Genomic DNA, 21,346 nt, shown 5'->3' on the forward strand with positions numbered 1-21,346 from the left:
GGTCTGAAGCTGTTCCGGGAAGAAAAAACGGTTCAGGCCAAATGTTCAGCAGCAACCAGAGTGGAAGCCTACTTCATGAGAGTTGCATGAAGTGCTGGGTCCCACTGATGTTGCAGTTGACTGTTGGGGTCCAGTCTTGATGTCATTTTCCTCATTGTGGACATCCTGCTCGATCTTCCTATATATTTCTTAGGCTGTCTTAATGAAGGCCTCTTCAACATTGCAGGCTGGTTTAGCCTGTGATTACACTCTATGAATATAAGTCCATGCACCTGAGCAAAGGCCTCTCCTCCCTCTCAGCACATCCTCACTCTTAGATGAGCAAGATAACCATGTTGGAGCTGGAGTGCTGGTGGGCAGCCTCTAACCATGAAGTCAGGGTTAAAGGTTTCACATCTGGTAATGTGTGCTGGCAGTGCTCCAGCTGCTTCCCGATAGTAGGATTCTTGCCCAACCATATCCCAGATTTGATTTGTTTTTCATCACTTGACCATGCATGCTCAAAACTCAACATCTGTTGTAAGGTCATGAACAGGCTGGAACCCTTGTCAGTAAATGGCAGGAGGAGACATGACTTGCCACACTTTAAAGACCAGTCGGTGCACTCCAGACAGCTTGTGGCTAGGAGATTTGAGGTTTCTTTCTAATGAGGAAATACACTGAAATCCAGGAGCTGCAGATAATCATGATGTATTAAATAAGACAAATTCAAAATGAAAAATACTGCTTTCTCTTGATTGTTTTGGGGACACACACATCTACATATAGTGTGTATAGTGTATATAATTTATATATGGTGACAGACATGTATATGTGTAATATGACTTTAACTATGGGACTGTGAGAATGAGGGGAATGGGAAGAATGAGAATGATGAAGGATGACTAAAATAAAAATACATTGCAACTGTGTATGAAGATAGCATGAAGAATCTCACCAGCAGGTGTTAAACAATGGGCAAGTGAATGTGATGAGAGAGAGCAGTAGAGAGGGTTATTTGGGTTAAAACAATATATGCATATACAAAATATGTTGAAACTCCTTGGCAAAATTAATATACACTAAGAAAAGAATAGCAGAAGGTAAAACAGGCTCTAATAGGGATAGGTTTCAGTGAGGGGGAGAATAGATGGAGACAGTGAATATAGTTGAATATAGCGAAATAACATGAAATGCTAAGTATTTGTTAAGTAACTCTTCATTAGTAATGTAGTCATAACTTTTAGAAATACATAAGTTAGGTGAAACAAAGTAAGTGAGCTTCTAGAGTTACTTAAATTTGTCATGGAAACTGATTTAATCATTTTTCTGTGAGAAAATCTTTCTAAAAGTTACAAAATATGTGTTAATAAATTGTTGCTGGGGAAGGGAAACAAGGATACAGGTTGACCCATTATAACAATGAAACATACAAGACACTATATTGAAAACAAACTTTACAACTTGGTGGGGGGAGGAAGGAGTTGGGGAGATGGGGAGGGAAGGGATGGTAGGGAAAAACAAAGGAGCGGTAACAATGCTGGATAAGAAATATACTCATTACCTTACTCATGTAACTGTAATCCCTTTGTACAATAACTTTACAATAAAAAATTAAAAATAAATTGTTGCTATATGACAAACAAAGACTTATTTCTTTTCAACTCTTCAATAAAATTCTCCTCTATAGGATAACTAGTAGAGGCTTTCCTAAAGCACTTCATAAGCTACGTCGGGACATCTTTTTCTTTTTTTGTAGAGGTGATGTACAGAGGGGTTACAGTTACATAAGTCAGGTACTGAGTACATTTCTTTTTTAACAGCAGCACCTCCTCCCTCGTTTTCTCCCAGTTTTTCCCTCCCAACCCACTAGCCCCTGAACCCCCCACATTGTATAGTTCATTTACAACATAGTGGCTAGTGAATATCACTGCTCAATTCATTCACCCTTTGTCCCACCATTTCTGTGTTTCCCCTTCCACTCCCCAAATCAGAAAAACTTAACATACATGACAAAGAGTGACAAAAGGGGGGGGGGGGGACAGAAGAAAAAAACCACAAAAAGTAAAATAAAAAAACGTCTTCCCACTTCTTGGAGTTCATTTCGAGAATCATCATATAATCATATGCACATAGCCATTTAGCCCTTGTGTGAATGTCTAGAGTCCTGTTTATCATGTCCCAAGTGTAATGTTTTTGACCTTTACTATCCATTGACTTTACTTATAGATTTGTAGGCACATTCTAACTATTACAAATGAGGGAAGCCATGCAACCTATGTTTCTTTGGGCCTGGCTTACTTTGCTTAATATAAGTCTTACTGTTACCTTATGAATGGGACAATGTCATTCTTTCTGATGGAAGCATAGAATTCCACTGTGTGTATATACCACACTTCCTTGATCCATTTGTCCATGGAGGTACATCTGGGTTGATGCCATATCTTAGCTGTGGTAAACAATGCTACAATGAACATGGTTGTGCTGATCGCTTTAGTGTGGACTGCAATGAACATGGTTGTGCTGATCGCTTTAGTGTGGCCTGGTTTGTGGTTAATTGAATAAATTTTGATAGGCATTTCAAGGGAGAAATCCTTGTGTTGGTTACATGGGCCACACAGAAAGTTTATCAAACTATAGATAACAAAGAAAATGTTTACACCATTGCTAAAACTAGATGTTGTGTGTGGATAAACCCCTGTGGGAAAGACACAACCACAAAATTTTTTTTAAAAAGCAAATGCTCAATAATTACAATAGGTCTGACCTAGTTTTGCTTGTTCACTTGATTTGTTCACTTCATTACTTTTATAGCTTTTTTTTCCCAGAGCTGAGGACCAAACTCAGGGCCTTGTGCTTGCCAGGCAGGCACTCTTCCACTGAGCTAAACCCCCAGCCCCTACTTCATTACTTTTAAATCTATATTCTTGGTTCAAAACTATTATGTAAACTAGATTTAATCTAGGATTTGTTTTTCACTTTCTTTTTTGAACTTTGTACCTGTTTATTTTAAAGTTTGGCACGCCAATTTGTAACATAATAGTGTTGGCTCAGTACAGGTAGAATTGGTCTTAACTTTGGACTTGTGATAATCCCTATCAAAAGTTCAAGGTCTCTGAGTTACTGAGTTACTATTCACTGGCAGAAAGTTCCTTCTATGGTCTAGCTTGAGTCCCTCCTGCTGCAGGAAATTTACTCTTTTCCCTGATCCTCATTCCCTTGGAAAAGAAGACTATCCATGGTAACAAAAATTGATTGACACTAAAACAGGCAGAAATATCCGAGAGATGAGGGATGTAATGGTAAGCGGCTGTTACTTCAGCTCCAGAAGTACAGACAATGGCTGAGTACTGTAACATAAGCCTATCATCCCCAGCATTATAGGGAACCACAAGAAGGATCACAGCCCAGTCAGGCCTCGGCATAAAAGGAGACCCTACTTCAAAAATAACCAATGTAGGAACAAGTTAGAGAAAGTCTTTCATGTTCTCAAGTGGTAAAGTGCCTGCCCTGTAAAATGTGAGGCCCTGAGTTCATTCCTCTTACAACCAAACAAGCAAATAAAAATTCTGTAAATTTATGTGGCACAGATTTAGTGAGTACAAAAAGAAATGCATGTTTATCCACTAGTTAAAAATAAAAGATAAATTTTTATCTACTAGTTAATAATTAAACCAAGAGTTGATGAATTATTCTTTGATGATTTGATCTTCACTGTGAAGTATTATATTATCACAAAGAAGCATAGGTTCATAAATTACTTCTCAGTGTATTCCACTTACTACCACATTGTAATTATCATATTATTTTAATTCAAAAAATTAAAGTTTAATGATCAAACTTAAAAGATTTTTAATGTTTAGTTGATCCTGAATTCAATTACAGAGGCAGAAAAGCTGTACACTAAAGAATGCTCTCTGAAGACATCTACGAGTCATGTTCTATGCAATATGTTGGATCATTTTTGTTCAGGGTTCCAATGCTGCTTATCTCCCAAATCAATTCAATTTTTGAAATTTCAAGGCATTCAATAATTTCATGTCAAGTAAAGTTCTAAGCATAGATTACTGATTTTGTTCATTAAGATAGCTTTGTAATAATGATTTAAAATGATTTTTTCCTGGCTGCTTTTTTTTTCTTCCACGCTGTGACTACAATTCTACTCCTCATTTAAATCCCAGATGAACTTCAAGGGAAAGTCTTTCATGTTCTTCTGGAATATTCTGTCAAACCTTTCATTCTGCGCCACAGTGAAGTGATGTTTCCAGTCGCCCACAATGCCTAATGGGATCAGCACAAGGAGAACACACAGGAGAGTGAGCAAAACTGTCAGGCAACGTCTGCACCCATCCATTGCAGCCCCTTCTTTAACTCAAGCTAATGGAATTTATTCTTTTACTTAAAATAGAGGGATAAGTAAAAAAGAAACTTGGGAATTCTGGAATATTATAAATATAATTAAAGTTCATATTCCCATATATTAGCATTTCTTCAGTTGCTCCCTTCCTAATTACCACCATTTTTGGAAGAAAAAAATCCATTTTTTATATATATATATATATACATATATATATAAACACATATATATTATTTACTGTATGTCAAGCATCAGGCTAAGCAAACTACCTCTATCAATAGAATTCTTAATACATTTTATTGGATATATATTCTTCTTTTCTACATTGCAAAAGCAAGACAGAGATACTCAACTAATGATGTACAAGGTCACTTGTTACTTGACAGGAGCTTGAAACAATCATCACACCATTTACAGTAAAATAAAAACTAGAGCATGTTTAGCTGTCAGATAAATTGCATCAACACTACTGTTGGCTTTTGGAACATATAGCAAACCATTACGATGGGTATGAGAATTGCCTTTTGGTTTAGTCAAGAAATGTAAATGTTAAATGGCAGTTGACATTAAATGGCAATGGAGGAAAAAATTATGAAATTTCAAAATCAAGGCCAATTGCCATACAATACCCAAATAGTTATTTGTAAACTTATTATCACACTAGTGATAATGAGTTAAAGAATAAAATGTGAGTGAAATAGAAGTATTTGTTGATTAGAATATATTCATTTAATTTAACTTAAATGAGGGCTAGTTTATGGCTCAAGTAGTAGAGCAAACAAAGGTCTTGAGTAAAAAACCCCAATGGCAACATTTCCCCCCAAATTTCAGGAATATCCGTTAAGGAAACATTAATTTTTTAACAACTCCTGACATGTAATAAGATCACAATAAGAAGTAATTTCATTTAAAAATGAATGGATTTATGGCAAATAGGTTGAATCAGAAATCACTAGTGGCTCATGCCTGTAATCCTAGCTAGCTACTTGGGGAGCTGAGATTCAGAGGATCTCAGTTTGAAGCTAGGCTGGAAAGGGAAATGTGAGAGAGTTTATCTCTAGTTAGCCAGAAAAAGTCCATAGAGGATTTTGTGTGTGTGTGTGTGTGAGAGAGAGAGAGAGAGAGAGGGAGAGGGAAGTTGTATAGGAAAAGGGAAGTTGGGAGAGAGGAAAAGCAAAAAGGAGAGAGCTTAACTCCTAGAAACATCTAGTATAAATAAAGGAAAACAAGAATTCAAATCTTTTTGGTCTAATATATCCACTGCCTTCAGATATGACCACTTTAAACTATTAAAGAGTTAAGTCATGTCATCTATAGGAATGATTTTACTTATGAAACAGGTGAAATTGTCAGTTATATACTAAAACACTGGTAGGATAAACATATTAGAAATATGATAATTTCTTCTAGAGTCCAAGGACTGAAGTGAACACAATCCGAGCATCACCTTTGCGCAAAAAATGTCCATCATTGTTTCTTGTCCCAATTTCCTTTTGTGAAATGGTAAGATAATTTGCTCGCTCATCAGACTTCATTTTCTGAAATGTAGCCTGTCTCACCACAGCATCTATATCTTCTTCACTCAGTTTTTTTTCGAAAAATTTGCTAATTTTCATCACTGAACTTCTGAGGTCCTGAAATGAATTGAAGGCATGAGAAGTTATTCCACAGATGAGCATGAGTTACAGTGAAACATAGTGTGGTCAGGGAAGGCTTACTTATAGAGTGCAAGGTGGCACTGCATATGAAAATAAATCAGTACAGTTTATCACAAAATGGAGGGGAAACTGGCTTTATTATCTTCATTTATATAAAAACATGATTGTAATAAAATTCAACATCTTTGTACAGAAAGAAAGCCAATTAACAAACTAGTAATCAAAAGAAACAAACAATAAAAAGGCTTTTTTTTTTTTTTTTTTTTGCCACTTCTGGGGCTCGGCACTGGACACTGTCCCTAAGCTTCTTTTGCTCAAGGCTAGCACTCTACCACTTGAGCAACAGCACAACTTCTGGCCTTTTCTGAGTGTGTGGGACTGAGGAATGGAACCCAGGGCTTCATGCATGCTAGGCAAGCACTCTACCACTAAGCCACATTCCCAGTTCAAAAGGCCATTCCTGAAGAATTATTAGGGAATACTTTCGAATTTTATATTCCAATAAATTATAAAATCTAGAGAAAATGGATGAATTTCCAGATGCATTTTAGCCTATCAAAACTGAATCAAGAGAATATGAACTACATAAAAAGATCTATAATAGAAAATGAAATTGAAGCAGTAATGAAAAGTCTTAGGCCCTGGGACCTGATAGATTGTCTTCCAAATTCCACTAGAACTTTAAAGATTGAGCATCAATATTCTTCAAACTATTCTATGCAATAGAAGCAGAAGGAAAGTTAAATATTCTACTAAGCTAGTTTTACCTTAATACTAAAGTGGTTAAGGGCAAGAAAAAGGGTTAAAAAAGTAAAAAAGAAAATTAAAGAACAATTTTTTTATTAACATAGAAACTTTCTCAATAAAATACTTTCAAAGGGACATGTGAGACCAAGAAGAGAGGGCGTAGAAGAAGGAAAAGGGAAAGGGGGGAGAATACAGGCAAGAATTTATTGTATATACCACAGAATTGAGAAAAATAAAGGGAAGGGTGGGATGAAGGGGGAAAGATGTGGAAAGGATGTCACAGATCAAAATTCATTATATACACAAACTGCTTTGTTAAAAGGCAAAAATAATCAATACATAACCTAAAAATTAAGAAAAGTGAGAGGAGTGTGTTAGGAAGGGAGCTGGGAATGTTAAAATGAGTGACATTGACCAAGATGCACTGCATTCATAAACTGCTTTGTTGAATGGCATCTCCTTTGTACAACTACTTAAAGATAATAAAAACATTCCAGAAAATCATACCTAATCACCTTTAAAGAATGCAAGGATGATTTCAATACATGCAAATTAATAAATGTAATGCAGCAAACAGAACCAAGTATGAAAATCACACCATCATCTCAATAAAAGCAGAAAAATCATTTATCAAAAGTCTTCCTTTTATGATAAGAAAACTCTGAAGATACTAGGAATAGAAGGAACATATTTCAACATAAGAGGTATATATAACAATGAATAGCTAGCATCATATTCAGTGGGGAAGGACTGAAACATTTCTTTTAAAGCCATAAATGAGATGATTCCATTCTCCTCACGCTTCCTTAATAAAGCACTAGAATTCCTAGCCAGAGTAATAAGACAAGAGAACAAAGAAAGATTCAAATAGGAAAGAACAAAATGACCCTAGGTACAGATGATATCATCCCATAATTAAAAGCTCTTAAACACTTGACCAAAAAATTTCTAAATCTGATCAAGTAGTAGGACATAAAATTGAGACGCAAAAATGAATAGCTGTTTTATGTACTAACCATGAATCAGCTGGAAAAGAAATGAGAAAGAAACAATTTTATTCACAGTATATATATATATATATATATATATATATATATGTAACTGTGAATAAAGCTAACTAAAGAGATGAAAAACCTCTACATGGACATGTCAACATTTAATCACCTTGTGCAACTAATTGATGCTGCTAATAATATGTTTAAAAATAAATAAGTATATTTTCCCTTTCTAGATTTTAAAAAATGTGAGAAAAAGAAAAAAATCTAAAGGGCTGGGAAGTTGGCTCAGTGGTAGAGTGCTTGCCTTGCATGCATGAGGCCCTGGGTTCAATTCCTCAGCACCACATAAGCAGAAAAAGCCGGAAGCGGTGCTGTGGCTCAAGTGGTAGAACGCTAGCCTTGAGCTGAAGAGCTGAGTTCAGGCCCCACAACTGGACCCAAAAGAAAAAAAAATTAAAAAAATAGACATAACCCCACCTTTTGCAACTCATAACCCCCATTTTTGCAACTATTAAAGATAAAAATAAACAAGAACAGACTAAAATAGTTTGCTTTGGCTCTTTAGGGTATTTTGTGTTTCTACATAAACTTTAGGATTCAGTTTTCTATATCTGTAATAAATAAATTTAGGATTTTGAAGGGGATTGCCTTAGATCTGTAGATTATTGTTTGTAGTATGGCAATTTTCACAATAATAATTCTTCCAACCAATGAATATTAGAAATGTCTTGTGTTTTCATGTTCAACCCAGAAGCATCTGGTATCCACTTAAATTTATTTCTTTAAGGCTTTATGACTTTTTGTGTAGAGGTTAAAAATTTCTGCACATCAAAAGAAACAATGAACACAGTCAAGAGCAACTCACAGAATCAGAGAAAAATTTTGCCAACTTTTCTTCAGATGAAAGATTAATATCAGAGCATATAATGTTCTCAAAAAATTAAAAATCAAAAGAATAAATAAGGGGCTGGGAAGGTGGCTCAGTGGTAGAGTGCTTGCCTTGCACACATGAGGCCCTGGGTTCAATTCCTCAGTACCACATAAGCAGAAAAAGCCAGAAGTGGTCCTGTGGCTCAAGTGGTAGAGTGCTAACTTGAGCTGAAGAGCTGAGGAACAGTGCCCAGGCCCAGAGTTCAGGCTCCATGATCAGCAAAAAAAAAAAAAAAGAATAAATTATTAGATTAAATGAACAAATGAAGTAGAGATCTCTGAAATACAAATGGCTAAGAAACAAAGCAACATTCAACAAACTAAGTCATAAAAGGAAATGAAAAACAAAATGAAACTGAGACTTCATTTACTCATTTACTTCATCAAGAAATGCTGATGAGGATGTGAAAGAAAAGGAATTTTATACACTGCCAATGAGGATAAAAACTAGTGCAATCATTATGGGAATCAGAAGGGAGGATCATTAAAAAGCTACAGTGGTGTGACCCTATCATTCTCTTAGGCCTCTATCTAAGAAAGTATAAACCAACATTCACTAATATTTATTGTAGCATTATTCACAATAGCCAATCTAGTCAATCTAGTTGCCCTACAATTTACAAATTAATCAAGAAAATGTGGTGTGTGTCCACAATGGGAAATAAACATAGCCATAAAGAATGAAACTATGTCATTTTCAGGAAAATGAATGGAACTAGAAATTATTATATTGAGTGAAATATGTCAGCCTCCAAACAAAATGTCACATGTTCTTGCTCAAATAGAAAATTTATATCTAAAATGAAAACCAAGAACAACTGGACTTGGGGGCAAAAGAGAGACTATTGGGATGTTCAAAGGGAGCAGGAGGAGAAATAAGAAGGAACCATGTGTCAAAGAAAGCAAAGTATGTTTTATATGTGTGTGTGTATGTATACAGATATATGTATATATACAGCTACACATCTATTTATGTATATGTACATAAACATAAGTGATATACATGTATATGTGTACATATATGTATACATGCATGCTTATGTGTGTATTTTTATGTGCATATGCATGCGTGTATAAATTACATGTGTGTATGTATATGTATAGAGATTGCATTGGGAAACCTACCAAATATTACTTCTAAAAGGGAAGAAATACAGATGAGGGTTAAGGCAAACTTTCTCAAAATACACTATATACAGTCACCTATGAAATTTCATACAAACCACCTGTAATCTACAAAGCCTAAATTTAAGCAAATTGTTTAGATATGTATATTGCTGATAATACACGGCTATTCAGGGGACACAAATTAGGAGAAATGAAGTTTAAGATATGACCAGGGGAATGGTAGTGAGATTCCATCTCAACAAGCTAGGCATGGTAGTGTGTGCTGATACATCCACCCATACTGGAAGTATAGATAAGAGCCTCATGGTCTGAAGGCAACCCTGGAAAAATGTGAGATCTTATCTGAAAGTAACTAAAGCATAAAAATGTCTGGGGATAGAAAGAAGACTAAAGAGGAAAGAGAAAAAAAGGAAATAATTCAAAATGTATTACCCTTTCAACCTACCTTCTTCATTTCTTCATAGCTCAGGAACAGAATATTGAAGTCATGTCTGTGTTCATACCAGCCTCTAATATGATCAAACCACCGGCTTCCTACCACTGAAGGGAAAGTTTTAATGAGTAGCAAGGTCAAGGCATTGCACTTATTGAGAAACAAATTGTACAATTTCTTTCTTGGTTTTCAATTGCCAGAAATGAAAAACAAAGATTCCACCACTAGATATACATATGTCTGTCTTAAAATATTGTCTTATGAAGGCATCACATGATTTTCATATAAATCTGCCTCTCCAAACTTTATGCACGCAGGAGAGCAACAATACAGAATCAAGAAACCCATGGGTTTAAGTTAGAAGGCATCTTTAAGACCAGTCTCTTCATTTTCCTATATCCTTCTCCTGAAGAGAATACCTTTGTCCCTATTTCCCTTCTTATTTGAAATATATCAATATAGTAACATTATCTCTCAACAGAGACAGAACATGAATCTAATCTTCTAAAGGAGTGAGCTCCTGACCCCAAATTCTGCAAGGTTCTTGTACCAATCCATGCTTCTCAGCTGCCCTGTAAGGCCTACTACAGCTCCACAACAGAGAAGGCTTTCAGCCAAACATTAGCTATGCTGGAATGAATGAGTCTATCTTTCTCTCAAACTCATATAAATTGATATAATATTGGTAAATATCCTTAGTCTGACCAAAATAGTTCTTAATCAATATGCCTTTGTAACAGGACAATTCCCAAATGATACGGCAAGAACAGAAAAACTGTTGGGCAGCATGGAAAGTTAATGTGCATTTTTGATGACTTATATACATTGAATTGTTCTCCATCATTGTGAAATGTGTTCCCGAAGGTGGAAAACTTGAATAAGTTGTAGTCTTACTTTGTTACAGCATTCCTTTGTTAACTTGTTGCTAGGTAAACAGGTTCATGGTTACCTTTTCCATCTAGAAACGTTTTCATATAGTTTTCTATGGTATCTGGGGCTTCTAATTTAACCATCCAATTTGAAAAATGAAAAAATGAGACCATAACATCTTTAGGATTTCTGTAGATATAAAGCATCTGAAAGATGAATTATGAAAAAATTCTTGGTTACTTTTACAGGACTTTTTAACTAAATAATATTTTAATACAGAAATCAATCATTATTTCCATCCACGCATGGAAATGTAGGTGGTTATAAACTTTTTCTTACTGTTACACTGTTATAATGAATGCTTTTATTTCCATGACATATGGCAAGAATATAGGACAGATTTGTAAAAGCAAAATACATTACTTTTAGTGTTGATAAACATTGAAAAGTAGTTTGAACCATTGCAGCCATGAATATTCTGTGATATATGATACATTCTGTAGCCAAGGTACTAATGGGGATAGTGAAACAGGATCTCATTAGGTAGATACAAATAGTTCTCTATATATAATAAAAAGGAACAGTAACACATTAAAAATAATAATTTGCAGCAAGTGCCAATGGCTCATGCCTGCAATCCTAGCTACTCAGGAAAATGAGATTTGAGGTACATGGTTCTAAGTCAGCCTGGGCTGAAAAGTCAGTGGGACTTTTATCAACTAAGTTGAAATATACCATAAAGTTATATAATATCTAAAGTTATGCAATATCTAATCAGGTATTAGATATTATACAAATATATCTTTCAGAATGTAAAACAGGAAGATTGTCCGGGCAAAGTTAGGGAGACCACATCTCAGAAACAAGTAACAAATGGAAAAATGACCATATTGACAAATATTTGAAAGTTTGACAGGCAAACCTACTAGTTAAAAAAATAACTCATCTACTACTGGCTTCAGCATAAATGCATAAATATGAACATGTACTCTTCAGAAATATGTACTACTCCATAAAACTGAACATTCTAGTACTTGGAATTGCATTTCTGGTTATACACCTAGGGAGTCAAATGCAGATGGGTGCGAGGGACTTGACAAAAATGTTCATAGCGGTGTGTGTTATAATAGCAAGATACAGCACTAAAAGAAGGTATTTTGTCTATGTGAACTCCATACATACTTTATTTTTTTTGCTCTTCAAGCCTCTAGGTGCTAAATAATATGGAATGTGGGTGCAGAAGAGGCGAGGTGATGATCTTTTGACGTAGTCCAATTTACGAATATTGTATTCAAAGTAAGGGACTCTATCTAGTGTTTCTATGTTTTCAGTCCCGTTGCGATGCCCCTCGTGAAAAATCAAACTGAGTATCTGCTGACACCATATAGTACCTGAAAAATAAATAATCTTATTTTCAGTGATCAAGTCGGTTGTTTTGCGCCTGGACGCTGTCCCTGAGCTCTTCCCTCAAGGCTAGCGCTCTACCACTTGAGCCACAACACCACTCCTGGTTTTCTGGTGGTTTAATGGAGATAAGCGTTTCACTGCCTTTCCTCAGGAGCCTGGGCTGGCTTTGAATCATGATTCACAGATCTCAGCCTCCTGAGTAGCTAAGATTACAGGTGTGAGCCACCAGCGCCCAGCTTCAAGTCTTTCTAATAACAAATGTCAACTGTTAGGCCATTCATCTTAAAATAGTGTTCTTTTTTCTTTTCATAACTCCAAGGATGCTCATTTATTTGTCTAATTTTGTTGTGTGAATCTAGTGGTAATGGTAAAAGGCAAAGCCAATCTTGAAGTGAAGTAATGTATTTCAAAATGATTTCTACTTATTTTTATGGCCAGATCATGTTTGACTGCCTTCTTGTTTTGGGACAGTTACCTCATAAGTAAAGAAGTTTATGTGAAACCTCAACCACAGCTCTACTTCTTAGTCTGCTTAGGCATTATAAAAAAAACTCAAGTCGGGCTGGGAAGGTGGCTCAGTGGTAGAGTGCTTGCCTTGCATGCATGAGGCCCTGGGTTCGATTCCTCAGCACCACATAAACAAAAAGAAAAAAGCCGGAAGTGGTGCTGTGGCTCAAGTGGTAGAGCACTAGCCTTGAGCAGAAGAGCTGAGGGACAGTGCCCAGGCCCAGAGTTCAGGCCCCACGACCGGACCCAAAAAAAAAAAAAAAAAAAAAAACTCAAATCCTACCCAAAAATCATGGTTGGGCACCATGATCTTTTCAATTGCAGCCTCCAATGTAATTTGTGTAACAGGTATGTGGCATTGATCCAGATAAGGGTTGAGAAGCGGGTTTTCTGAACTTTTGGCTCTGGATGGTCCTAAACTATGTTCCTCTTGTCCTCAGCCTTCCATGTAGCTAAGATTACAAGCATGAGCCACAAACATCTAGCTGGAAAACTAATCTCTATGGGAGACAATGCATCTTTCACAAATGAAGCATTTACTACTTGGTGAAATGATTTCTGGCTGGTTCAAATCTATCCCACAGACTAAGCCAGTAGGTCAGTATTTACCAAGTCCTACTCAGTAGGACTCAGTATTTGTTATCAAAATTGACAACACATAAAATGCAAATGGCCTTATATTAAAGTCCCTTTGTATAACTTTTCTCTGATTTCAAACGATAGAATAAGCTACTGCTGATTTCTGGAAATGAGCAAATTTTATGCCTATATTACCAAACCAAAGCAATGACTAGCACATAATGGCCTACTACGGCACAGTGCTGATATCTCACATCTGTGATTATAGATCATGGAGAGACTGAGATCTGCAGGACTATGGTTATCTGGAGAGAAGAGTCCACAAGATTCCATCTTTAAAACAATCAGCAGGGGCTGGGAAGGTGGCTCAGTGGTAGAGCTCTTGCCTTGCATGCATGAGGCCCTGGGTTCGATTCCTCAGCACCACATAAGCAAAAAGAAAGAAGCTGGAAGTGGTGCTGTGGCTCAAGTGGTAGAGCGCTAGCCTTGAGCTGAAGAGCTGAGGGACAGTGCCCAGGCCCAGAGTTCAGGCCCCATGACCGGACCTCCCCCAAAAAAATCAGTAAAAAGCTAGACTGGAGCTGTGACTCAAGTAGTAGAATAACACATGAGTAAGCAAGTGGGCCAAACAAATGTACCCTTATTCATACCCAGGGCAAACAAACAAACAAAACCAAGACCAACCAAACAACGAAAGATGACCCACTATTTTCACTTACCAGATTTTGGATATGTAATTACAAAAACATCATCATCCCTAATTTCAAAATCTTCTATATTTTTAAGGAACTCGATGTCAACTAAAGTGCGTTCAAAATTATAGCCTCTAAAGTTTAATAAGTATTCATTTGTATTTTCCATGATTATTCCACCTGCAAGTAAGAACATACAATTCTCAAGTTCTTTGGATTTTATAATAACTATTACTTATGAGTGTTCAATATCATAGCCTCATTTAAGTAGTTTCTGTGTATCAATATTTACTATAATAAACACATTACACATATTCAGTGATTTAAACTTCATAACAATCCAAGTTGGTTTTTTAAAACTTTTTCCTATTTTATATATGAAGAAAAAAAGTTAAGCAGACTCTCCTAAAGTCCTAGGAAAGAATTATCATGATTCTAAACAAACAGATGAGAAAATTAAGAAGAAACAGAGAAGCCAACTAAAGTATTCAAAGTTGCACAGCTTAGCAAGACTGAGAGTTGTGGATAATACAATATGGCTACAGAGTTTAAACTTTTTAGAGTTCCTTATTATTTTCTATTTATTATTTTTTAGTTATTTTCTTTTACTGTGCCAGTACTGAAGCTTAAATCAAGACCTTGCACGATAGCTTGGCCTGTTCTCTCTCAGGCAGAACTATACAATATGAGCCATGTCTGGCTCTAGTTCAGGGTTTTGTTGTTGTTGTTGTTAATTGGAGAGGAATCTCTTAGATGTGTCTACCTGGCTGGCTTCAAGTGAAGATCTTCAGATCTCAGACTCAAGAGTATCTAGAATTATAGACATGAGCCACCACTACCTACTAATATTTTCTATTCTTATTGTTTACATAAAATAGAAACTTTCAAAAATAGAAACTCTTTAATAAATGTGATTTTGTTTGTATTTTTTTCTAGTATGTGAATGAAGAAGCTTCTGAGGTTTGGGATGGGAGGTTCAGGTTTTCCATTATTCAAATGAATAATGGAAAATTCTTACCTGATACCAATTGGTTTTACTCTACGAATGTTCTTCCAAATGGCTCCAAGATACTACATGGAAATGATCATTTCTAACAGAAGATTCTAAATCTGAAATTGGATATAACTTTAAAGTAAAACACAGATAAAAAATCTTTTCAAAATCTGGACCAACCAAATTATTTTTATCCAATCAGCCTGAGAAACATCTACTGGTTGGGAAATAGGTAATAGTATGCAAAAGAGTAAGTTCTAAGAACATTCATTTTAGAACTGGTACAAAGTTGTAAAGTTCATTTTTCGACATAACGACTTGTACATCTTGTTGCAATGGGTCCACCTGTATCCCTATTTAAACGATTTACAACTTTGGCTGGGGTAGGGAGGGTGGGTGGGAGATGGGAAGGGATGGGAAGGGGAAACAAAGGAGGAGGCAACAATGCTTGACAAGAAATGTACTCATTAAAACTTGTCCATGTAATTGTAACCCCTCTGTATGGTATTTTAGCAATAAAAAAAGAACTGGTACATACTAAACTGTTTTTTAAAGAAATTTTTGTGCACACCAAAAAGCTGAAAATTTGGATTTGTCTGAATGACATGTCAACAAACAACATTTACATTTTTGCCATCCAAATACCCTGGCCTGATAGAAGAAATCCATCTTCAGTCATTTGCAGAGAACCAGTAGAAATCCTATTAGAATCAGTTGGGTAAAGCTTTGTGGGCTGTGACTTGTCTTGAATTGAAAGTTGTAATTAAGATCTTATTACCATTTACGCGTTTTGTTCTCCAGAAGTTGAAGTCTATGAATCCTGAGTTTTAAGTACGAGGACTAGAAGAGCTGGGTTCATGGATCTCAACAAACGACTTCAAGAGAGATAGATACAGAGCTATTTTGATGATGGCATTGTAAGGGAAACCTTAGAGAATTCTGTCCTTAAAAGGTAGTGTCTATCCCATGGACAAATTAATAAGTACATAAGTGAAAAATAAGGTTGAGGTGAAAAGCAAAAATGAAGTGTGGATCACTACCACACACCTCCTAATAGCCCACTACACATTCATCAAGGATTCCAGAAACTGAATCTTGAGAAAAAGAGAATGTCAAGTACTCACTACAATCATTCTGAATGAAACTTCCCCCACGCTTGTGATATTTATTATGCTTAGATCCTCAACTGGTGTGCTTTTTACACCAGAGAGAGAGAGAGAGAGAGATAGACAGAGAGAGAGAGACAGAGAGAGAGGCAGAGAGAGAGAGAGTTCAAGGCATTTGTGGCAAGAAATGAGATAGTAAAAGCAGTGTGAGAGGAATTTATGTAGGGGATAGACAGGGGTAGTGTATTATTTGAAATCTCTGATACATCGATAGATAGATAGATTTATATATATATATATGAAAAAGATTGTAGAAGTAGCAAGGGTTGGCTAAAGCTTCTTATTCTTTCACCATAGTACAAAGAGAAGAAGGGAAAATAAACACAGGGGAAATTCAAATACATATTATGTGGAAGAGGGGGTGCAACCTGCAAGACACTCTCAACCTGCCTTTTACTACTCACAGTTGTCGATCAGCCAATGAAGCAAAACCTCCTCTGATGAAACGTTTAGACGGCAGGAATTGAGTGCTGCTGAAGAATAAATACTCTCTACAGAACTTGTTTTGACCAACGAGGAGTGTTCTACGAAATGACCTGCAACTCAGCTTGAGTAAATTAGATAAGACTTTGCTGATACCAGGAAAAATATATCAATAATTACAGGGACTGTAATTACCTAGAATGAATTGTAGAACAAATATCACATTTACTCAATTGCAACAATTACAGAACTTAGAACAAGTATGTTGTACAGCTACAAGTACAACATGATTTGGACAAATGCTTGGCTATGATTGCAGGTAAGTAAATATTTTTAGACTTCAGATTCAGGTCCATTCTTCAGGTCTGTTTTTGGACATACTGTCTTGTATATACACACATATTTGTACTGGTCCTGGGGCTTGAATTCAGCCTAAGCACTCACCCTGAGATTTTTTTGCCCAAATTTAGTGATCTATCACTTGAGTTAGAGCTCCACTCTGGCTTTTTTATTTTTTTGAGAAAGTTATTGGAGATAAGTGTCACGTGGACTTTCTTGCCTGGGCTAAGTTTTTACCATCGCTGCCTCCTCGGCAGCTAGACTTACAGGCATGAACCACCAGTGTCCAGCATCTTGTTCTATTATTAATCTGTCTATCCGTGTATTTGTTCTGTTGCAAAACTGGCTATCAAGGATGGCAGGTTCTAGTTGCTTTATTTTTTTTCATGGCAAGACTCTGACCTTTGTGAGATGTACAGCAGTGACATTTTGCCATCCTCATAGGGAGAAATAGATGTATTTAGGAATGTCCAGACCTCATTCTTCACAGAAATAGAACAAGAGCTGCACTCCTTCTATTATGCTACCATTTTAGGATAATATCAGAACACAAAACTCAATTTATTATTGCTAATGGAAAATATGCCACCTTTCCTTGAATGTATTTTTGAAGGAGCTTCTAAATATTCCAATTAGGGAGATTCATTCTCATCCTTTCCAACATGTTATATTCTCATTTGGGCATGGAAATGTATTCTGTGCACATGATAATAACATGAAATTTATTTCTATATACCACCATAAGAACAATTATGTAATTTATTCATATGAACATTTGCTCAACCATATATGTAACTGCTTATTATTTACACATCGTAAGATCTAATCTATGCCCTCTGGATCAAAGAATATGCAGAGTAATAAAGTACAGTAATTTATATTACAGATTTCTAATCTTTTTAATGAACAAATCTCTCTGATAAGGATTAAGGACATAGTGTGTACTCTGCAGATGATTTAACCTTGTGAATGTCGATCCTGTCTCTTGTTTCTCATAAAATGTGTGTGTGTGTGTGTGTGTGTGTGTGTGAAAGAGAGAGAGAGAGAGAGAGAGACAGAGGGACAGATAGAGACAGAGACAGAGAGACAGAGACCCTTCCTCAAAAATAGCTGGGTATGGTGTCTTATGCTTGTCCTTCTAGTTGGGAAGCTAAGATTGGGAGGATTGTGCTGAAAAAGTCCAGGAGCCCCCAAGGTGGGCATGGTAGCATGCACCTTTCATCCCATCTATGACATGAAGTAAAAAAAAAAAACAGGAGGGAAAGGGCCCAGGCATATACCTTGATGGGAAGTGAGACTCTATTTAAAAGTAGCCAAGGATCAACTTCATGAAGTAGGTGAAAGATCTCTAAACTTAAAACTGAGTAGCTGGATAAGACACAAATAGACGGAAAGGCGTCCTATTACTTAATTTTTCACATTGCTAAAATCTCCACATACTTAATTTTCAGATTTACTGCAATCGCTATTACAGTATCAGTAATCTGACCCCCCATAAAGCACACTCAAGATTGAATTTCACCTCAAACATCAGCAGGGAATCTTGGGGATGAAGGTATTGTTACAGGAAATTCAAAACAAGATATTCTCTGAGCTCTAAATCCTTATGTCTACCTATCACTTGGTCATTCTATCCTAGAAATTTATCCTTTCCTATCTAAAATCTAATCAACCCCAAGGAAAAGCTTTAGGGTTTCATGAAAAAGTTCAGTTCTTCAAGCTGAGTGCTGATGGCTCACACCTGTAATCCTAGCTACTTGGCAGGTCTAGATTGGGAGAATCATGGTTTGGGACAAAGTTCAGAAAAAGTTTCTGAGACCCATTGTGAATGGAGAGCCGGAAACGGTGATGTGTGCCTAGGTAGGCCATAAAATGGAATGATGTCCAGATGTATGCCAGATAGGGAAGCAAAGAATAAGCAGCAGTAAACAGGAGTTTATGGCTCAGTGATAACATAACCTGCCTAGAAAGACTGATGATTCAAGTTCAAACCCCAGCACCCCCCCAAAAAAAAGTACCTCAAAGGCAATTCTCTGAATGCAGCTCCAGATCAATCATTTGTCATCAATATATACCTTAATCTTTCCACACAAGAAAACTACCCTCCTATAAAACCCAAGACCTGCCGGGCGCTGGTGGCTCACGCCTGTAATCCTAGCTACTCAGGAGGCTGAGATCTGAGGATCGCGGTTCAAAGCCAGCCCGGGCAGAGAGACCGTGAGACTCCTATCTCCAATAAACCACCAGAAAACCGGAAGTGGCACTGTAGCTCAAGTGGTAGAGCGCTCGCCTTGAGCTGAAGAGCTGAGGGACAGCGCCCAGGCCCAGAGTTCAAGACCCACAACCGACAAAAAAACAAAAAAAACCCAAGACCTGTCATTCTCTTAAATAAATTTCATTGCCAAATCTCTGTCATGGCTGGGTACTATGAAAAATGACCACAAGTAGGCTGTGCTTCCTACTTTTTCCATCAAAAGCCTTCCATACTGGAAAATTATTATCTGTTTAACCCAAACATCTTAACCCTCATTAATTCTTGAGAGCAAAATGAATTGTGATCCTCACTAGTGATCCCTCATCTGTTCTTTGAGAGACTTCATGTCACAATTCAAGTGCACCCAGTCCTGTCTTTTCTATCACAAATGGTTATGTCCACAACTATTCACCCATTATCAATTCCTCTTTCAGCTGGGAGAGATAATTCTCCAAATTGCACTTACTATAAATTTTTCATTGTCATGCTTCTATGGTTGAAGAATTTACTTCCTCCTTAAAAGTAGTATCTATCTCTTCCTTGTTAATGATCATGAAACTGCTGCATTGTTGGTGGGAGTGTAAACTCGATTTGACTTTTGTATGCAAGTATTGTGTAAATCAATGTCAGTACCGTTCATCCAGTTATTAAAGTCAAATCTAATAAGGAGAAAAAAATGATCATGAAATTGTATTTTTGGCATATTCTTTCTCTTACCAATCTTTGGAGAGTATTTTCCTTCTTTTGACTTCATCCTTTTCAATATGCCATTATAAAATCAGAACTGATCAATGGATACTTTTCCTTTATGCCTTAAAGAAGGATATCCCACAAGAACAATTTCAGCCTTGATGGTATATTCCAATCTCTCAGAGGAGCTGAGCCTCAGTAACCAAGAAACTATCAAGGCTCCACCTAGTTCACAAAATGAAACCGACTCCTTGGCCAGGAGTTGTTCTTCAGAACTGCTGCATCTTGGAAGTGCTCACAGCAGTTCAAAGATACTTGTTCTTTTTTCAGAAGACTGCTACTCTGGTATTAACAAATCTATCAGAATCTAAGATCATATAAGATATCTATTATATCAAGAGATTCATTTCAAAATAAACTTTTTGGGGAATGATAACTTGCTCTAGGATTGTCCTGGGACAATCTTAGGTAGCTTCTTCCTACAATTGAGTTCCCTAATCTCAATACTTCCAGCATAAAGTTTTGGCCTTATGATTTTGAAATGCCTAATCTTTCAGGTAAAGTAGCTCCATTTACATTTAATGGTTCATGTAAGATTCTAACCACTTCCTCCATAGGATCAGACAGCAATATCATCTTTTTGATATACTGTGATATGTAGTTTCCTTTCTGATGCATTAGAATTACATCAGATCTCTCAGCTAAAAATCCTAAAAATCCAAAGAAGCATAGAATAATGTATTTCAAGCTCTGGGAGTAAATTATTGCCAACTAAATATATTATGTGCAGCTAATTTATTCTATAATGTTAAAGGATAGGTGGCTCACGCCTGTAATCCTAGCTACTCAGGAGGCTGAGATCTGAGGATCGAAGCCAGCCTGGGCAGGAAAGACCATGAGACTCCTATCTCCAATAAACCACTAGAAAACCGGAAGTGGCACTGTAGCTCAAGTGGTAGAGTGCTCGCCTTGAGCTGAAGAGCTGAGGGACAGCGCCTAGGCCCAGAGTTCAAGCCCCATGACTGACAATACATGACCGACAATAAATAAATAAATAAAATAAAAGTTTTTAAAAAAAAAAGGGGGGGGGGCTGGGAAGTTGGCTCAGTGGTAGAGTGCTTGCCTTGCATGCCTGAGGCCCTGGGTTCAATTCCTCAGCACCACATAAGAAAAAAGCCAGAAGTGGAGCTGTAGC

At 36.6% G+C, this 21,346-nt stretch overlaps 1 protein-coding gene and 1 pseudogene across 1 annotated transcript; both read right to left on the reverse strand.

The window, feature by feature from the left end:
* Positions 1-45: 45 nt before the first annotated feature.
* LOC122120411 lies at positions 46-2,495 on the reverse strand (annotated as a pseudogene).
* A 1,414-nt stretch (positions 2,496-3,909) lies between these two features.
* On the reverse strand, positions 3,910-15,396 carry LOC122124234 (amine sulfotransferase-like). The gene is made up of 7 exons (XM_042698992.1): positions 15,302-15,396; positions 14,313-14,462; positions 12,283-12,491; positions 11,180-11,306; positions 10,243-10,337; positions 5,784-5,970; positions 3,910-4,260 (listed from the first exon to the last, which is right to left on the reverse strand). Exons 2-7 carry the CDS (start codon positions 14,452-14,454, stop codon positions 4,139-4,141), a joined length of 882 nt encoding a protein of 293 aa, XP_042554926.1. The 5' UTR covers positions 14,455-14,462; positions 15,302-15,396; the 3' UTR covers positions 3,910-4,138.
* Positions 15,397-21,346: the final 5,950 nt, after the last annotated feature.

The sequence above is a fragment of the Dipodomys spectabilis genome, unplaced genomic scaffold (assembly GCF_019054845.1).
Source record: "Dipodomys spectabilis isolate Male_0828 unplaced genomic scaffold, ASM1905484v1 ptg000001l, whole genome shotgun sequence".
Taxonomy (NCBI): Eukaryota; Metazoa; Chordata; class Mammalia; order Rodentia; family Heteromyidae; genus Dipodomys; species Dipodomys spectabilis.

Bases quoted from the DNA above. Each gene is read 5' to 3' on its own strand.
- LOC122124234 (XM_042698992.1), bottom strand. From the start codon at position 14,454: ATGGAAAATACAAATGAATACTTATTAAACTTTAGAGGCTATAATTTT. The intron at 12,492-14,312 runs GTAAGTGAAAAT...TTTATTTTTCAG, and splicing joins AATTACATATCCAAAATCTG to GTACTATATGGTGTCAGCAG. The intron at 11,307-12,282 runs GTATGTATGGAG...TTCATCTTTCAG, and splicing joins TGAAGAGCAAAAAAAATAAA to ATGCTTTATATCTACAGAAA.